Genomic DNA, 12,472 nt, shown 5'->3' on the forward strand with positions numbered 1-12,472 from the left:
AAGCAATTCAATTCACAATAATAATAATGATATAATAACATATTTTATTGTGTGTGTAGATTTTACGAATGCTTGAAAAATGAAACTGACAGTTTTGCATGGTATATGGGAAAATTGTTCTTCAGTCTGATGGCAACACCTTGCTTTACGCTCCGCATTGGTGAAATATGCACGGAGTACAGTTGGTGGGGAGCATGTCGTAATTCGATCTTATCTTTGAAAGCGGATATGCGTAATGCGGTCCCGTTTTGAATTGAAAATTAAACATTTATGCTTGACAAATGAGAAGAAAGAAAAATTGTACATTATCTTTTTTTATGTAAAATAATGACGCAGTGTAAAATGGAATTTCAATTTAAATATACAAACTTGAATGTACACGATGTGCACAAGCATGCAAAAACACAATTTCTGATTTTTGCTGCCGAGAAAATTTCACAGCTCAACTTTTTTCATCGCTTTCAAAATTTTATTTTCAAAAATGATTCAGTTGAGTTTTTTTTGTTGCTTATTTGATATGTTAGATTATGACAACACTTTTTCTTGAAAAACAAATGTGAACACAATTCATTACACATTTTTTACACTATTATACCATTGAAATAAAGAAATGCTTTATTTCTTTTTGTTAAATTAAATTTATTTCATTGTTTAAACATTCTCTTCCTGATGAAGCATATCTAATGCATTCATTATCTGTTGCTGTGTGATTCATTTGTTTAACAAATGATTCACATACATCAGCATCTGTCGTCACATTATTTCTGCACATGTTTTGCTAGTAACAGATGAATAATAATCAAGGAAAAAATGAAAAAAAACAAAAAGCTAATTTTCCATTCTATTATTTTCTTCAACAAACTGATACTTATTATTGCCAATAAAAACATATTGCTTCAATACAAGCACACGAACATAAATAATATAAGTTTCAAATAAAACTACATCTGAAATACATTTTATAAAAAGCATATGCAGGAAAATACAGATGGTCATCATCATCGAACTCGCATCACTGCATTGATCAGTTTCCATGCGACTCGTCACAAATCACAAACGACCGCCATATTTTCCATCGAACACTGCGCTTACTTTGTCTATTATAAATAAAACTTATCATAATTGAAAATCAAAGTTATATCATTAAATTGAAAATAAAAAAAAACATACAAAGTAAGCAATTTTAATTAACCTCAGCAACCAGTGACGACTGCATCCTTTCCAGATCGCTTAGTAATGTTCAACTTGACAAATTCCTCGGCACACGTAGGATGAATGCCGATACTGTTGAGCAATTCTGGAATTGTCAATTTGCATCTGTAAAATATACGAATAATAACAAAATTCAAAAATGATTATCACGTGAATCTTGTTTACCTTAATGATACACTAAAGCCTTGCATTATTTCACCGGCATTCGGACCGATGTAATGCAAACCGAGCACATGTTGTGGTTCAGTTTGCGTGCAAATCACTTTCAAATAACATCTTTCTCGTACACGCTGCGGAGGGATAAATTCCAACGGTTTGAAAGATGCATGATATACCTGAAGAGTTTTTTTTTCAAAAAATAATCAAACAAGAAAATTACATCAACGACAAACTTCAATTTCATTAGCACCAAACTTTTCCACAGCTAACTCTTCTGACAAACCAACACAACTGTATTCAACGGGCGTAAAAACAGTTGTGGGAATATTGTCATAATTCATCAGCAATTGGCTATCGGAATACAATCGACGAGCAAGCAATTTGCCAGCTTTTATAGCCACCGGAGTCAATTCCGCTCTCCCCTTCAATTTCAATTAAATAAAAATTACCATATATTATTTCAATTACGGTTGAAATGCTAACTGCAAATGAGCAAAATTACATGCTGAATGTCACCAATTGCGTAAATATTCGAAACCGTTGTTTGATCTTTTTCGTTGACCAATATTCGCCCAGATTTCGAATCACATTTCACACCTACAGCATCAAGATTCAAATCGGATAAGCGAGGTTCTCTACCTTGGAAAAATAACATGACAGACAGTCAAACGTTAGCACAACAAAACTGAAGAAAAAAGCCAACCTATTGCCCAAAGAACAGTATCAAATAAGTCGGAATTGCTTTTACCAACTTCATCTTCCCATTCTACCTGCAATTTTGTACCATTTTTCACAATCTTCTTTGGCTTACAGCGCCAAAGTATATCAGTTCCATGAACAATCAAATTATCTGTCACAAAATGTGCCATTTGCTTTAAAATAGATAACAATTACACTGTGAAAGAAGAAAATAAAACAAATTATACTACCTGATCGAAACCTCTCAAAGGAATCGAACGCACCATCAACGTTACTGGATATCCTAATCCGGACAAAAATCCAGCACATTCTAAACCTACATCTGAAATATTTAAACATTTCATTAACTTATTTATTTAAAATACTGCTAACAAAAAAAATAAAAATAAAAATTCATACAACTTCCACCAACAACAAGAGTTTTAGATGGTGGTCTGGGCAGAGAAAAAATATCATCAGAACTAATTCCCTCTTCCGCACCTTCAATCTGAATATACCAAATGTTAAAGTGAAATTTAGGCGGCAAAATATTAATAATTTTCACTTTTAAAAATGTCTCAGTTTTCAATTTCAAAATCAATATAACAAACATAAACTACTTATTTGCCATATGCAGAAATTCATACCTCAGGATACTTCGGCCGTAAACCAGTAGCGATTACAATATCTTTGGAAGTAATAATTCTCTGAAAACAAACAATTTTGAAAATTTTTGAAAAAAGAAAAACTTTACACCACCTCTTTGTTAGCTTTGTCGACTGCTTTTATCGTGTTTGCGTCAACAAAACTGCCGTACGCATTTAAATAAGTCACAGAACTAAAATAAAACAACAAGAAACAAAAATTATAAGATATTCCTTTAATTGAACAAACTTTTGATTCATCTGAACACGATAACCCCAATTTAATGAACGTATGTGCTTCTGGACGTTCACTCTTAAATTATCCCTTAATATAAAAAATCATCGTTATTTAAAAAGAAGAAAGCTTCACACTTTGCATTACCAGTTAAACGATACTTTGGATTCCGCTGCAACATCCCAGCCAAAACTTTTAGCATCACGAATAGCTTGACCAATCAAAGCACTTTCATGCATCAATTTTTTTGGAATACATCCAACATTGACACAAGTTCCACCCAAACCCCAAGATGTACCTGCAAACTGCTTTGATTAAGAGTCTTGTCTTTTAAAATTTCAATATTCAAACCATGAACGCTTGGTTTCACATAGTCCAATATGGCAACCTTTTTACCAAAAGTGGCAGCTAAGACAAACAAAAAATAATAAAGGAATTTATTCAGTAAATTTAAATATACCTTCTTTGGCACACGCAAGCCCACCAGAGCCACCACCAATTACTACCAAATCAAATTGATTACTAGCAGTACCTAAAATTACAATATTGCATAATGTAATGGATTTTTAAATAACTTACAAAAATTTAAAATTTTCAGATGATAAAAATTTGAAAACTTTTTCAAATTTAACACCATTTTCCTTATAAATATATTAATAATAATCTACAGTACAGTGTAATTAAGTACTACAAGTTTACTATCAATAGCGCAGTATTCCAAATGGTTCATTTATTTTTAGAATGAAATACTTTAATAAACTTGTTTCATTGAGCTTCTGATAAATTCAAATTTTCTTAAATATCACATATTACATTGAAATTCATTCGGAAAATTTTCTGTCGAATTAAGAAAAACGTTATTTCTAAATCTTATGCAAAATTTTCCTTTTCAAATGTTATAAAAGTTCCATAAATTATAATTGTGTATAAATAAACAAGGTAATCAATTGCTTTACAATTGAAAACAAAATAATTATAGTGAATCGTAATTATAGATGCACACCATATTCGAACAAGCTGAGCCTGAAAGATGCTTACATCGACAGGCTCGAGCATCAGATCTCCCGCATGTATTGACTGAACAGAAATTGGCTGATATAGTTTGCACAACTATCGGCTAGTCAACGTGGATTTTGTCAATTTTTGAAGCAAAATTCTTATTATCAGTAAAAGTAAACAAGTAAACAATATACGTCACGTATATAATAATTCGAAAATCAAGTATAAAAAAAATCAGATTATAACTGTCGCAACACATGGATGGTCAGTATTTACAACGAGAAGAATTCTTTTATAAGCACACAGAATTAAGCTTGCATTGACGACAACTGTCCAAGACTACTGATTCATTTTTGATTTGTGATTCTTTTTGAATAAAAAGTTTCAGAGGGCAAATAGAAAATATTTGTCATACAGATCGAAAATTTAATATATATAGGAATTTTTAAGTAAATGAATTGTGTAGCGGGCGTCCGAGGTGTAAGTATGCGTCGAGCTGCTTAAGCACACTTGGTTCAAGTCCCGCTGCACACAACATTTTTCACAATAAGCGCTAAAGCTTAAATGCTGCCATCAATAGACGCAGGAAATTAGTGTTAGTGCATGCGCGAGCCAAAGCAACGGATAAAGCAATAAATTGTTTCTTGAATAACACGCAAGTGAGCGCGCTTAGCCATCTCATATGGTTTTATTAACCCTCTGACGAGCTGTCGCCATGTACGTTGTTGGATTCGTGGGGTTCAATCCACCCCGAATCAGAAAACACGTGTAAAAAGCATACAGTATGTTGAATTTTTATGAAATTTGTTTCAAAAGATAATGTGATGAATGTTGCACATGTTTATATTGAAATATTTTCAATGTTAATAATTTTTATTGTGTTTTTACCAAATGTGTAGTATATCTTTATTGAACACAAATAAATACACACGCGATTTCACAACACACACATAGAAAAGACTCAGTAACTCAGTAACTCAGTAACTGACTTCAGTCCTTTCGGCCTGACTACTATATAATCTAATCTAACTAGTCTAACTAGTTTCTGGAACCGGTTTTCTTTAGATCTGTTTGTGATATATAACAACTACGTAATCTGATCTAACTGGTCTCTAGAACCGGTTTTCTACTAATCTCTTCTTGCTACATAACAACTTTTAAGCCTTTTTTCAGCAAAAAATCCAGCAAAATTAACATTTAAAAAATGTTATTTTTTAATTTTTCCCCAGTGTAAGCTAGTTCAAGTGAAATTTCTAAAAAAGTGATGGATTTCACTGCAACATGTATTGTTGCACATTTTGATGTTAAAATGGGATCTCTAATTATTTTTCGGCTCTAAAACGAGTACTTTTTTTCGAGCTCTTCCTATAATGTTAGCATGAACACATAGAAGAGGATTAATGAGAAAATTGTATTCTAAAATTTTGTTTTAATGTCAGAAAACAGATTTAAATATTTGTTGAGATTCTGCCAATTTGATGATTCTAGTACGAGAGCTGCGCGGTTGAAATGTGACGAATTCAGCTACATTTCGAGATTTCTAGTCTGTTAATAACTAATTCAAAAATCTTGTACAAACGATCTGCCTTTTTGACTGTTGATAAGTGAGTTGTGTCAAACGATAACGAGGCAGATTTCATCAGTACATACCATGCAAGCCTGGCAAATATGACATAAAAATATTTTGGTGCTGCGATGAGCAGACCCTTTGGCAGGAAAAATCCACGTCGGCAAACAGCTAAGTCAGGTAGCACCAATGTTTGCAGCTGATCTCGTGAAACCTGAGGCGGGAAACGGCGAGTCATTACCATGGATAACTTTGCACCAGCATGCCATGAGCTGAAGATTCATCGGCCATCAAAACACAGTGATCTCGTTCTTTTCTTCCTTGCGCGTAATTTGGAATAAATTAGTATGACATGATTTAATAATAATAAAATAAACACTGCTTTACGTTTTTCAAATATATGAACAGGTGCAAACGCTTTGTGCTTGACAAACTGTTGTCAGAATCCTTTTGAATTTTTAGTTTTTTTTTTCTTCTTCAGTCCAGCATTTTCTGATTAATAAATACTGAACAATTTCACTGATAAATGCATTCTAATTTTGCATTTTTTTCAATATAACGTAAACTATTCTAAATAATATATTTTCAAATTATTTCAATTATTATATACTTGATTATATATTGAAAAAAATTTTATTTCAAACATATTTTTCTGTAATTTTTAGTGCTTGAATAACTTCTTGAAAGCATCTACCAAAAGCATGCCATTAAAACTGATTAAAAGTTTAAATTACATTCCAAATGAAAGGCAATTGAAGGGCAGCAAAAATTCCTTTAACTGAATGCAATTAATGGAAAATACAAACAAAACTAAAGACAACACAGTTAGTAAAAAATTACAACATTGACAGAAAACATTTAATATAAAATTTTCTTTCAAAAATATTTAAACAGTTTTTATTCATTTTCTGAAAAGAAAATTAAAAGATATATAACAATATATTTATTTTATTAAGCATTATTAACATTACTATATGATGTTCAACGGTTAAAGTTAATTTTCAGCGTTATTTAATTTGTTATTGAATATATATAGCACAATAAATTGGAATTACTTTCTGACATTTTTTGCATTCACGAAACTGTCAAGCATATTTATTTGTAAAATTTTGCTAATTACCTATAGATACTCAGTTGGCTAATAAATCTCAAAACTTTGATAAAATAATAAAATTCTTATTCAAAAGTAAGCATATGTGTTACGTTTTCTAAATTTAAATTTAATATTTGCATTAATTAAAAAAATCAATTATCATTCTGTTCAATCTTCAAGTTCTGAAGATGATGAAAGTTTGAAATTGAATAACCGACTTTTCCGACCTATGAAATTTACTGTCCAACATGAAATGACTTGAAATATTGTAACTTGAATTTTAAATTTTAAATGTGTCAAGAATACCTTAATATAAAACATAAAATAATCATGTAAAAATTACCAAGACTCTGAAATATAATGGTGTTTGGATATTTTTGAAGTTTAATTCTAAAAATTTTCAACTATTGATAAATGCATCTTAATTTTGCAAGAATATAATCAAAAATGAATAATTAATTAATTAATGTGGTGATATTTTTCAAAGAATAATAAAATTTCAAGGAATTTGAACTAAAGAGTATACTATAAGCGCAATATTAAATAATTTTATTTTAAATGAAATTAGATATGAAATAAGTTTCAATCATATCACAGGAGATTAAATTGGCAGTGCGTTAAATTAAAAGGAAATGAATAATTTAAGCGTCCGCTTATTAAAGTTGTAATATAAAAGTTTAATATGAGACATAATTATATTTAAAGCAGTAGTCTGATTTAAATAATGAACTTTTTTAAATTTCATTAAAAATATGATAATTTAAACTTTACGCAATCACTGGGAAACTATATAAACATTCATATGCTTCATCTACATTGTATATTCACATTAGTATTTTAAAAATCCATAAAAGAATTTTCATTCTACTTCAATCACTTAAATATTATTATTTTCAGTTATTTGTGGTGCTTTATTTATAAGTTTATATATATATATATATATTATTTATTTATTTATGTACATCCACTTTATATATTATTAAATTGAATAACATTTGCCAATTTTTATTGAAAAGAACAAGCAGAAAGTAATTTTAATAATGTTGACATTGAAAAAGTTGTTATAAATTATGACATTCAACAATTACATGTATTTTATTTAAAAAAATAGATTTCAATTTTGAAAATCAATTGTTCATAAAATGGTAAAATTTAATTTATAATAAACATGTAACTTACATGATAGATATTAATTTTATAAATGAATATTGGAGCATTTTGAGAAGAAAAGTTCTCATTATTATCATAATTCAATGGTTTGGTGATTGAATAAATATTGTGTGCAATTTTATGAAATCAGTGTTCAACGAAAGTTATTATAATTTTCAATAAAATGAAAAAATGCCTTTCAATACCGCATGTGCAGTTCAATCCTTTGGGTATGAGAAAATGTGAAGTCAATTTTCGATTGTACACTAATATCTTTCTTGGTAATATTGAACAACTTTTGGCAAAACAATGCCCCACCCCACTTTATTTTATCGCAGATTTCATTTTTCAATTTTTCCGCCCGTGTTCTATTGGTGGACGGCGTTTCACATTAAGCTATACAACATACACGAATCATTTCCACAAAGCTGGAAACAGGCAGCTGTTCACTTGTTGTTGGTCTCAATAAACATTACGGTAGAATGGAATTCATTCATCAACGAGATGATTAACAACTCACGCATGCACAACACACACACGAGCGCAAAAATGAATATACATATATATTTAATTATTTTATGAAAATTATTAAAATATTCATTTAATTTTGCAATTGATTTTTATTTAAGATGTGCATAAATTTTTCAAACTTGTACAACTTCAGCTGTGACAATGCAAAGCGGATTGAATTGCTATTTATCAAACACGATGACTCGTCTTCAAGCATCGGATCAGACATGTGGAATATACTAACTATTGTACAACAACTACAGGCAAGCTGCTATTGTGGTTATTGACAATTTCATTTTACTGAAAAAATAATAATAAAGTTCAGTTGAGAAAAAACCTGCTTGCTGCTTGGATTATCATTTTGGCATGTGCGCGCAATTGAAAAATTGTACAGAAGAAGTTGACTTCAATAAAGAGGCTGATGTGAAGAAGGATATTTGGGATGAAAGTGAAGCAATGCTAATAGGATCTATAAGCGGCTACGCAATTGTCGGCTTGGCAATGGTACTCAGCAATTCTATATTCATGCTTTACTTTCAAAGGCGAAATTTATACAGCAACTGTTTTTTCATCGGTAAGCGCTTATTTTTTAATAATCATTCACAAACATCTACTATCAACAGTGTACAGCTATTTTTTAAATGATTTTTAATGTTATATCTTTATAAAAATCTTTTTGCTTTTATTAAGGTATACTTGTTGGAAACATGTTGATCGGTATTGGATATATTTATTCAGCTTTGTATCGTATATACGCCTACAATTTCAGCAATGAATTGTTGCAACCGATGGAATGCATGTTGCGCAATTGGCAAATCACGCTGTTCATTTTCGGTGATCACCTCTGCTTGATTTGCTTTTTGGCAGCCAGCTTGCAACAATACTTGGCAACGATTGACAAACATTTCAGTGAAAAAAATTACAATATTGTTTACTTGTTTATTGTAATATTCACCACGTTGAACACGGCCACCGTTTGGGTTGTTGTCGCCCATCGGCAAATGGCTAACTTGTCTCCACTGTGCTACGGACCGAGTGTGATCAGCGCGACCATGGTTCGCGTAACTTGGGGAATCAACGCCTGTTTGGGCGCTTTGAATGCGTTCGTTTACGTGAAAACATCGATGAAGCTGCGCGAAAATGTCAAAAAGTTGACAACAATTCAAACGACCGTCGAGAAACGAAACCTGGCCGTAATGAGACGTATTCATTATTATTTAGCTGCATTGTTTCTTCTATGCATTGTACCCGATTTGATCATCTGCATCTGGGTGGACTGGCTACCGTCCAAGCATCTTTTCCTATTGCCTGGAATTGCCAGAACTGTTGGAATATTGATCTTATTTCAGGCAAATCCAAATTTCAAATGCGAACTGCAGTTCAAATTCAAATTTTCCAACACTCACTGATTATTACAGTGTCTACTGTATCTTTTTTTCTTTTCTTAATATATTATTAAAAAATTCGAAATATATATGATCCATCACAAAATGATTACATTTCCATTAATTATCCTTACCGATTTCGAAAGCTTTTGGGAAAAGTACAATATCAGATTACAGTGAAATTCCGATTTTCCGAACACGGCTCGTGAAAATGCAATTTTTATAATATTAAATCAACCTGCATTTCACTAATACTGTAATATTCTGTTGTTGGCTAATTTTTATGTCCGGTTTGTCTACTACTAGAAAGAGAAAGGTTTTGAGTTCAGAGCAAAAGTTAGAAGTGTGTAGACTAGTGGAGAGGGGCGAGTCGCTGAGGAAAATCGCTGAGAGATTTGGTGTGGGTCTGTTCACAGTTTCAGACATCTATAGCAGTCGACGTCAGCTAACTCACTTTGTGTCGCACATGGATACTTCGAGTAGCTGTTCTTCACGAAAACTGATGAAAAAAACGTCAAATAGCGCGCTTGATTCAGCAATATACATGTGGTTCCTCCAGAAACGTGCACTTGATGAACCAATACAAGAGAAAGCTCTAGCTTTCAGTACTAAGCTAGGTATTGATAATTTTGTAGTCAGTTCAGGATGGCTAAGAAACCTCAAAAGTTGGCATGGCATACGCGAGCTTAGAATTCACGGTGAAAAGTTGTCTGCTGACAGTGAGCGTGCCGAAAAATTTAAATGTACGTTGAATGATTTGATTAATAAAGAAAGGTATAGTCTTGATTTTGTGTATAACGCGGATGAAACCGGCTTGATATGGAAATGTCTGCCTAATACGTCGCTTGTATCGATGACCGAGAAGACTGCAAACGGCTTTAAGTCATGTAAGGAAAGAGTGACTGTTCTCTGTAGCAACTGCGCAACAAAGAGATGAAGACATCGATATGTCTGATAAGCCAGATGAAGGGACGAGCCATTCAGAAGCCTATTCTTGCGCCAATATCCTCTTCAACTGGATGGAGCAGCAGAAAGAATTCAGCACTACTCAGCTGATGCTAATGAGGCATATTCGCGCGATTTCGCTGCACAGAAGAAGCGATCTTCGTTCAAACAGATCTTATTACTGATTTTATAAAATCTAACACAAAGTAAAATTGGTGCTGTCTCAATGTAGCGGTGAAAAATATAATCGACCGTGTTAATAAACGCTCGTGCAATTTAAACAAGTAGAGGGCAAAAAACGTCGCATAATAAACAGAATGTCTACTATTTGGCATCTGATTGAGAATAACAGCTATAAACGCTTCAACTATGTACATACATTTCAAAAAATTGAAAATATCTGATTATCCGAAGGATCCCCAAAAACCGTATGTTCGGATAATCGGAGTTCCACTGTATTTACTCATTATATAAATAAATAAACATATATGTATATGAAGAACACATATAGTTATTGAATGGAGATGAATAACATGAAAAATAACCTTCAATACTGCTTATCTCAAATTAATTTCTTCAGTGACCTTTACAGTCTTATACAGAAATCAGATTTTAATCAATATTAAGTGCGATTTAAATCAATTGAAGCAGTAATGTAAAATTACAATTTACATTGTGCTGATCAAATTTACAAACTTTAAGTATTAAGCAAAACAGTACAACGCAATTTTCTGTAATCTCTGCAATTTACTAATTTACACAAAAAATAATCTATTCAATAATAACAATTCGCCACGTATAACATGTTTTGTTAGAATTTTAAAAATTGCAATTGCACAAATTCATTTTCTTCTCAACGACGAATAGATGCTGCTTCTTTCGCTACAAGTATTAAAAATAGAACAAATTATTAAGTTTAACTTTCTTTGTTTTAATATATGCAACAATGCTGATTATTACACCTTTGGCAATTTTTCAAACTATAAATAAAAAATAATTTAAAGTATAATTATAATTTTAGCAAATCAAATACAATGCAACGCAAATTGTTACTTTTACATTTTTCATCCGCTGAATGTATTTTCATAGGGGAGAAAATTATTTACATAAAACTGTAATTCTTGACCAATTACCTGCTGCTTCTTCTTGGCGTTTCTTGGCTGCTTCTTCTCGATTCTTGCGAATTATAGCTAAACGAGCTAAATCCGCCCGCGCTTCTTCTGTTTTCCCTTCTGCATGTAACTTCAAATACCTTTGACGAGCTTGTTCTTTTTCGATCGCTTCTCTGTGACAAGATGAATTTACCAAATGCAAGCAAACAAAACATACATACAGACAGTAACTTACTTCTCCCTACGACTCAACTGCACTTCTTGATTGAATTCCAAATTTTTGAATTTCTTATTTTTCACAACTCGACGATTTGGATTTTCAACTTCAATTAAATGACTCACACCTTTATGCTTCGTCTCTTCATTATCTGACTCGTCATCACTACTATCAGAGTCGCTGCTATTTTGCTGTTCAGGAATTCGAGGCTTTTGAAAAGCTTTGTTTGGCTCATCGTCCTCTTCCTAAATAAACAATATTTTACAAACAAAAAAGGCAGTAAAGCTAAATTTACAAAAGATTTTGCTTTCTCTATATCTTCTTGTTGAGCTTTCAGCTCTTCGAAACTGGTAAATTTTCGGGCACCACCTTTGTGGCCAAATTTTTTCTTTCCTCCCCCTAAACAGAAAAACTGCAAATCAGAAGTGAATCAAATAAAATTACTTGGCTTAGACATGATTTTTCACAACAAATGCGGTTCACAGTAAAATAACTGCTCTTGGCCAACAACGAGCTACTAAAATATGTCTCAATTAATTGCACGTATGGAACAGATAACAAAATAAA

The 12,472-nt window shown here is 31.8% G+C and overlaps 5 protein-coding genes across 5 annotated transcripts; 2 read left to right on the top strand and 3 right to left on the bottom strand.

The window, feature by feature from the left end:
- Positions 1 to 1,050: 1,050 nt before the first annotated feature.
- Positions 1,051 to 3,658, bottom strand: Tsp_01779 (thioredoxin reductase 1, cytoplasmic). Its single transcript, XM_003377520.1, has 15 exons — positions 3,628 to 3,658; positions 3,389 to 3,460; positions 3,280 to 3,336; positions 3,085 to 3,226; positions 2,944 to 3,006; positions 2,806 to 2,887; positions 2,697 to 2,756; positions 2,473 to 2,557; positions 2,301 to 2,392; positions 2,075 to 2,141; positions 1,874 to 2,010; positions 1,605 to 1,793; positions 1,378 to 1,547; positions 1,202 to 1,317; positions 1,051 to 1,097 (listed from the first exon to the last, which is right to left on the bottom strand). Exons 1-15 carry the CDS (start codon positions 3,656 to 3,658, stop codon positions 1,051 to 1,053), a joined length of 1,410 nt encoding a protein of 469 aa, XP_003377568.1.
- Positions 3,659 to 5,245: 1,587 nt separating this feature from the next.
- Tsp_01778 (hypothetical protein) lies at positions 5,246 to 5,732 on the bottom strand. The gene is made up of 2 exons (XM_003377521.1): positions 5,507 to 5,732; positions 5,246 to 5,343 (listed from the first exon to the last, which is right to left on the bottom strand). Exons 1-2 carry the CDS (start codon positions 5,730 to 5,732, stop codon positions 5,246 to 5,248), a joined length of 324 nt encoding a protein of 107 aa, XP_003377569.1.
- A 2,880-nt stretch (positions 5,733 to 8,612) lies between these two features.
- On the top strand, positions 8,613 to 9,655 carry Tsp_01777 (conserved hypothetical protein). Its single transcript, XM_003377522.1, has 3 exons — positions 8,613 to 8,820; positions 8,985 to 9,571; positions 9,596 to 9,655. Exons 1-3 carry the CDS (start codon positions 8,613 to 8,615, stop codon positions 9,653 to 9,655), a joined length of 855 nt encoding a protein of 284 aa, XP_003377570.1.
- A 520-nt stretch (positions 9,656 to 10,175) lies between these two features.
- On the top strand, positions 10,176 to 10,761 carry Tsp_01776 (conserved hypothetical protein). The gene is given in 3 exon segments (XM_003377523.1): positions 10,176 to 10,248; positions 10,267 to 10,350; positions 10,547 to 10,761. 3 exon segments carry the CDS (start codon positions 10,176 to 10,178, stop codon positions 10,759 to 10,761), a joined length of 372 nt encoding a protein of 123 aa, XP_003377571.1.
- A 641-nt stretch (positions 10,762 to 11,402) lies between these two features.
- Tsp_01775 (heat- and acid-stable phospho protein) lies at positions 11,403 to 12,454 on the bottom strand. The gene is made up of 5 exons (XM_003377524.1): positions 12,350 to 12,454; positions 12,201 to 12,304; positions 11,924 to 12,150; positions 11,710 to 11,861; positions 11,403 to 11,458 (listed from the first exon to the last, which is right to left on the bottom strand). Exons 1-5 carry the CDS (start codon positions 12,360 to 12,362, stop codon positions 11,430 to 11,432), a joined length of 525 nt encoding a protein of 174 aa, XP_003377572.1. The 5' UTR covers positions 12,363 to 12,454; the 3' UTR covers positions 11,403 to 11,429.
- Between the last annotated feature and the right edge of the window lie 18 nt (positions 12,455 to 12,472).

The sequence above is a fragment of the Trichinella spiralis genome (assembly GCF_000181795.1).
Source record: "Trichinella spiralis strain ISS 195 chromosome Unknown Scfld4, whole genome shotgun sequence".
In the NCBI taxonomy this organism is placed as follows: domain Eukaryota; kingdom Metazoa; phylum Nematoda; class Enoplea; order Trichinellida; family Trichinellidae; genus Trichinella; species Trichinella spiralis.

Coding starts and splice junctions, on each gene's coding strand:
- Tsp_01779 (XM_003377520.1), bottom strand. CDS start 3,658: ATGAACCATTTGGAATACTGCGCTATTGATA. Junction 1,318..1,377: donor GGCTTTAGTGTATCATTAAG/GTAAACAAGATT, acceptor TATATTTTACAG/ATGCAAATTGACAATTCCAG. Junction 1,098..1,201: donor AAAGGATGCAGTCGTCACTG/GTTGCTGAGGTT, acceptor TATTTATAATAG/ACAAAGTAAGCGCAGTGTTC.
- Tsp_01778 (XM_003377521.1), bottom strand. CDS start 5,732: ATGACTCGCCGTTTCCCGCCTCAGGTTTCACGAGATCAGCTGCAAACA. Junction 5,344..5,506: donor AACAGTCAAAAAGGCAGATC/GTTTGTACAAGA, acceptor ACAAAATTTTAG/AATACAATTTTCTCATTAAT.
- Tsp_01777 (XM_003377522.1), top strand. CDS start 8,613: ATGTGCGCGCAATTGAAAAATTGTACAGAAGAAGTTGACTTCAATAAA. Junction 8,821..8,984: donor CAGCAACTGTTTTTTCATCG/GTAAGCGCTTAT, acceptor ATATTTATTCAG/CTTTGTATCGTATATACGCC. Junction 9,572..9,595: donor TGCCTGGAATTGCCAGAACT/GTTGGAATATTG, acceptor ATCTTATTTCAG/GCAAATCCAAATTTCAAATG.
- Tsp_01776 (XM_003377523.1), top strand. CDS start 10,176: ATGTGGTTCCTCCAGAAACGTGCACTTGATGAACCAATACAAGAGAAA. Junction 10,351..10,546: donor TGAAAAGTTGTCTGCTGACA/GTGAGCGTGCCG, acceptor TGTTCTCTGTAG/CAACTGCGCAACAAAGAGAT.
- Tsp_01775 (XM_003377524.1), bottom strand. Junction 12,151..12,200: donor TAGAGAAAGCAAAATCTTTT/GTAAATTTAGCT, acceptor TTGTTTATTTAG/GAAGAGGACGATGAGCCAAA. Junction 11,862..11,923: donor CAGTTGAGTCGTAGGGAGAA/GTAAGTTACTGT, acceptor ATCTTGTCACAG/AGAAGCGATCGAAAAAGAAC.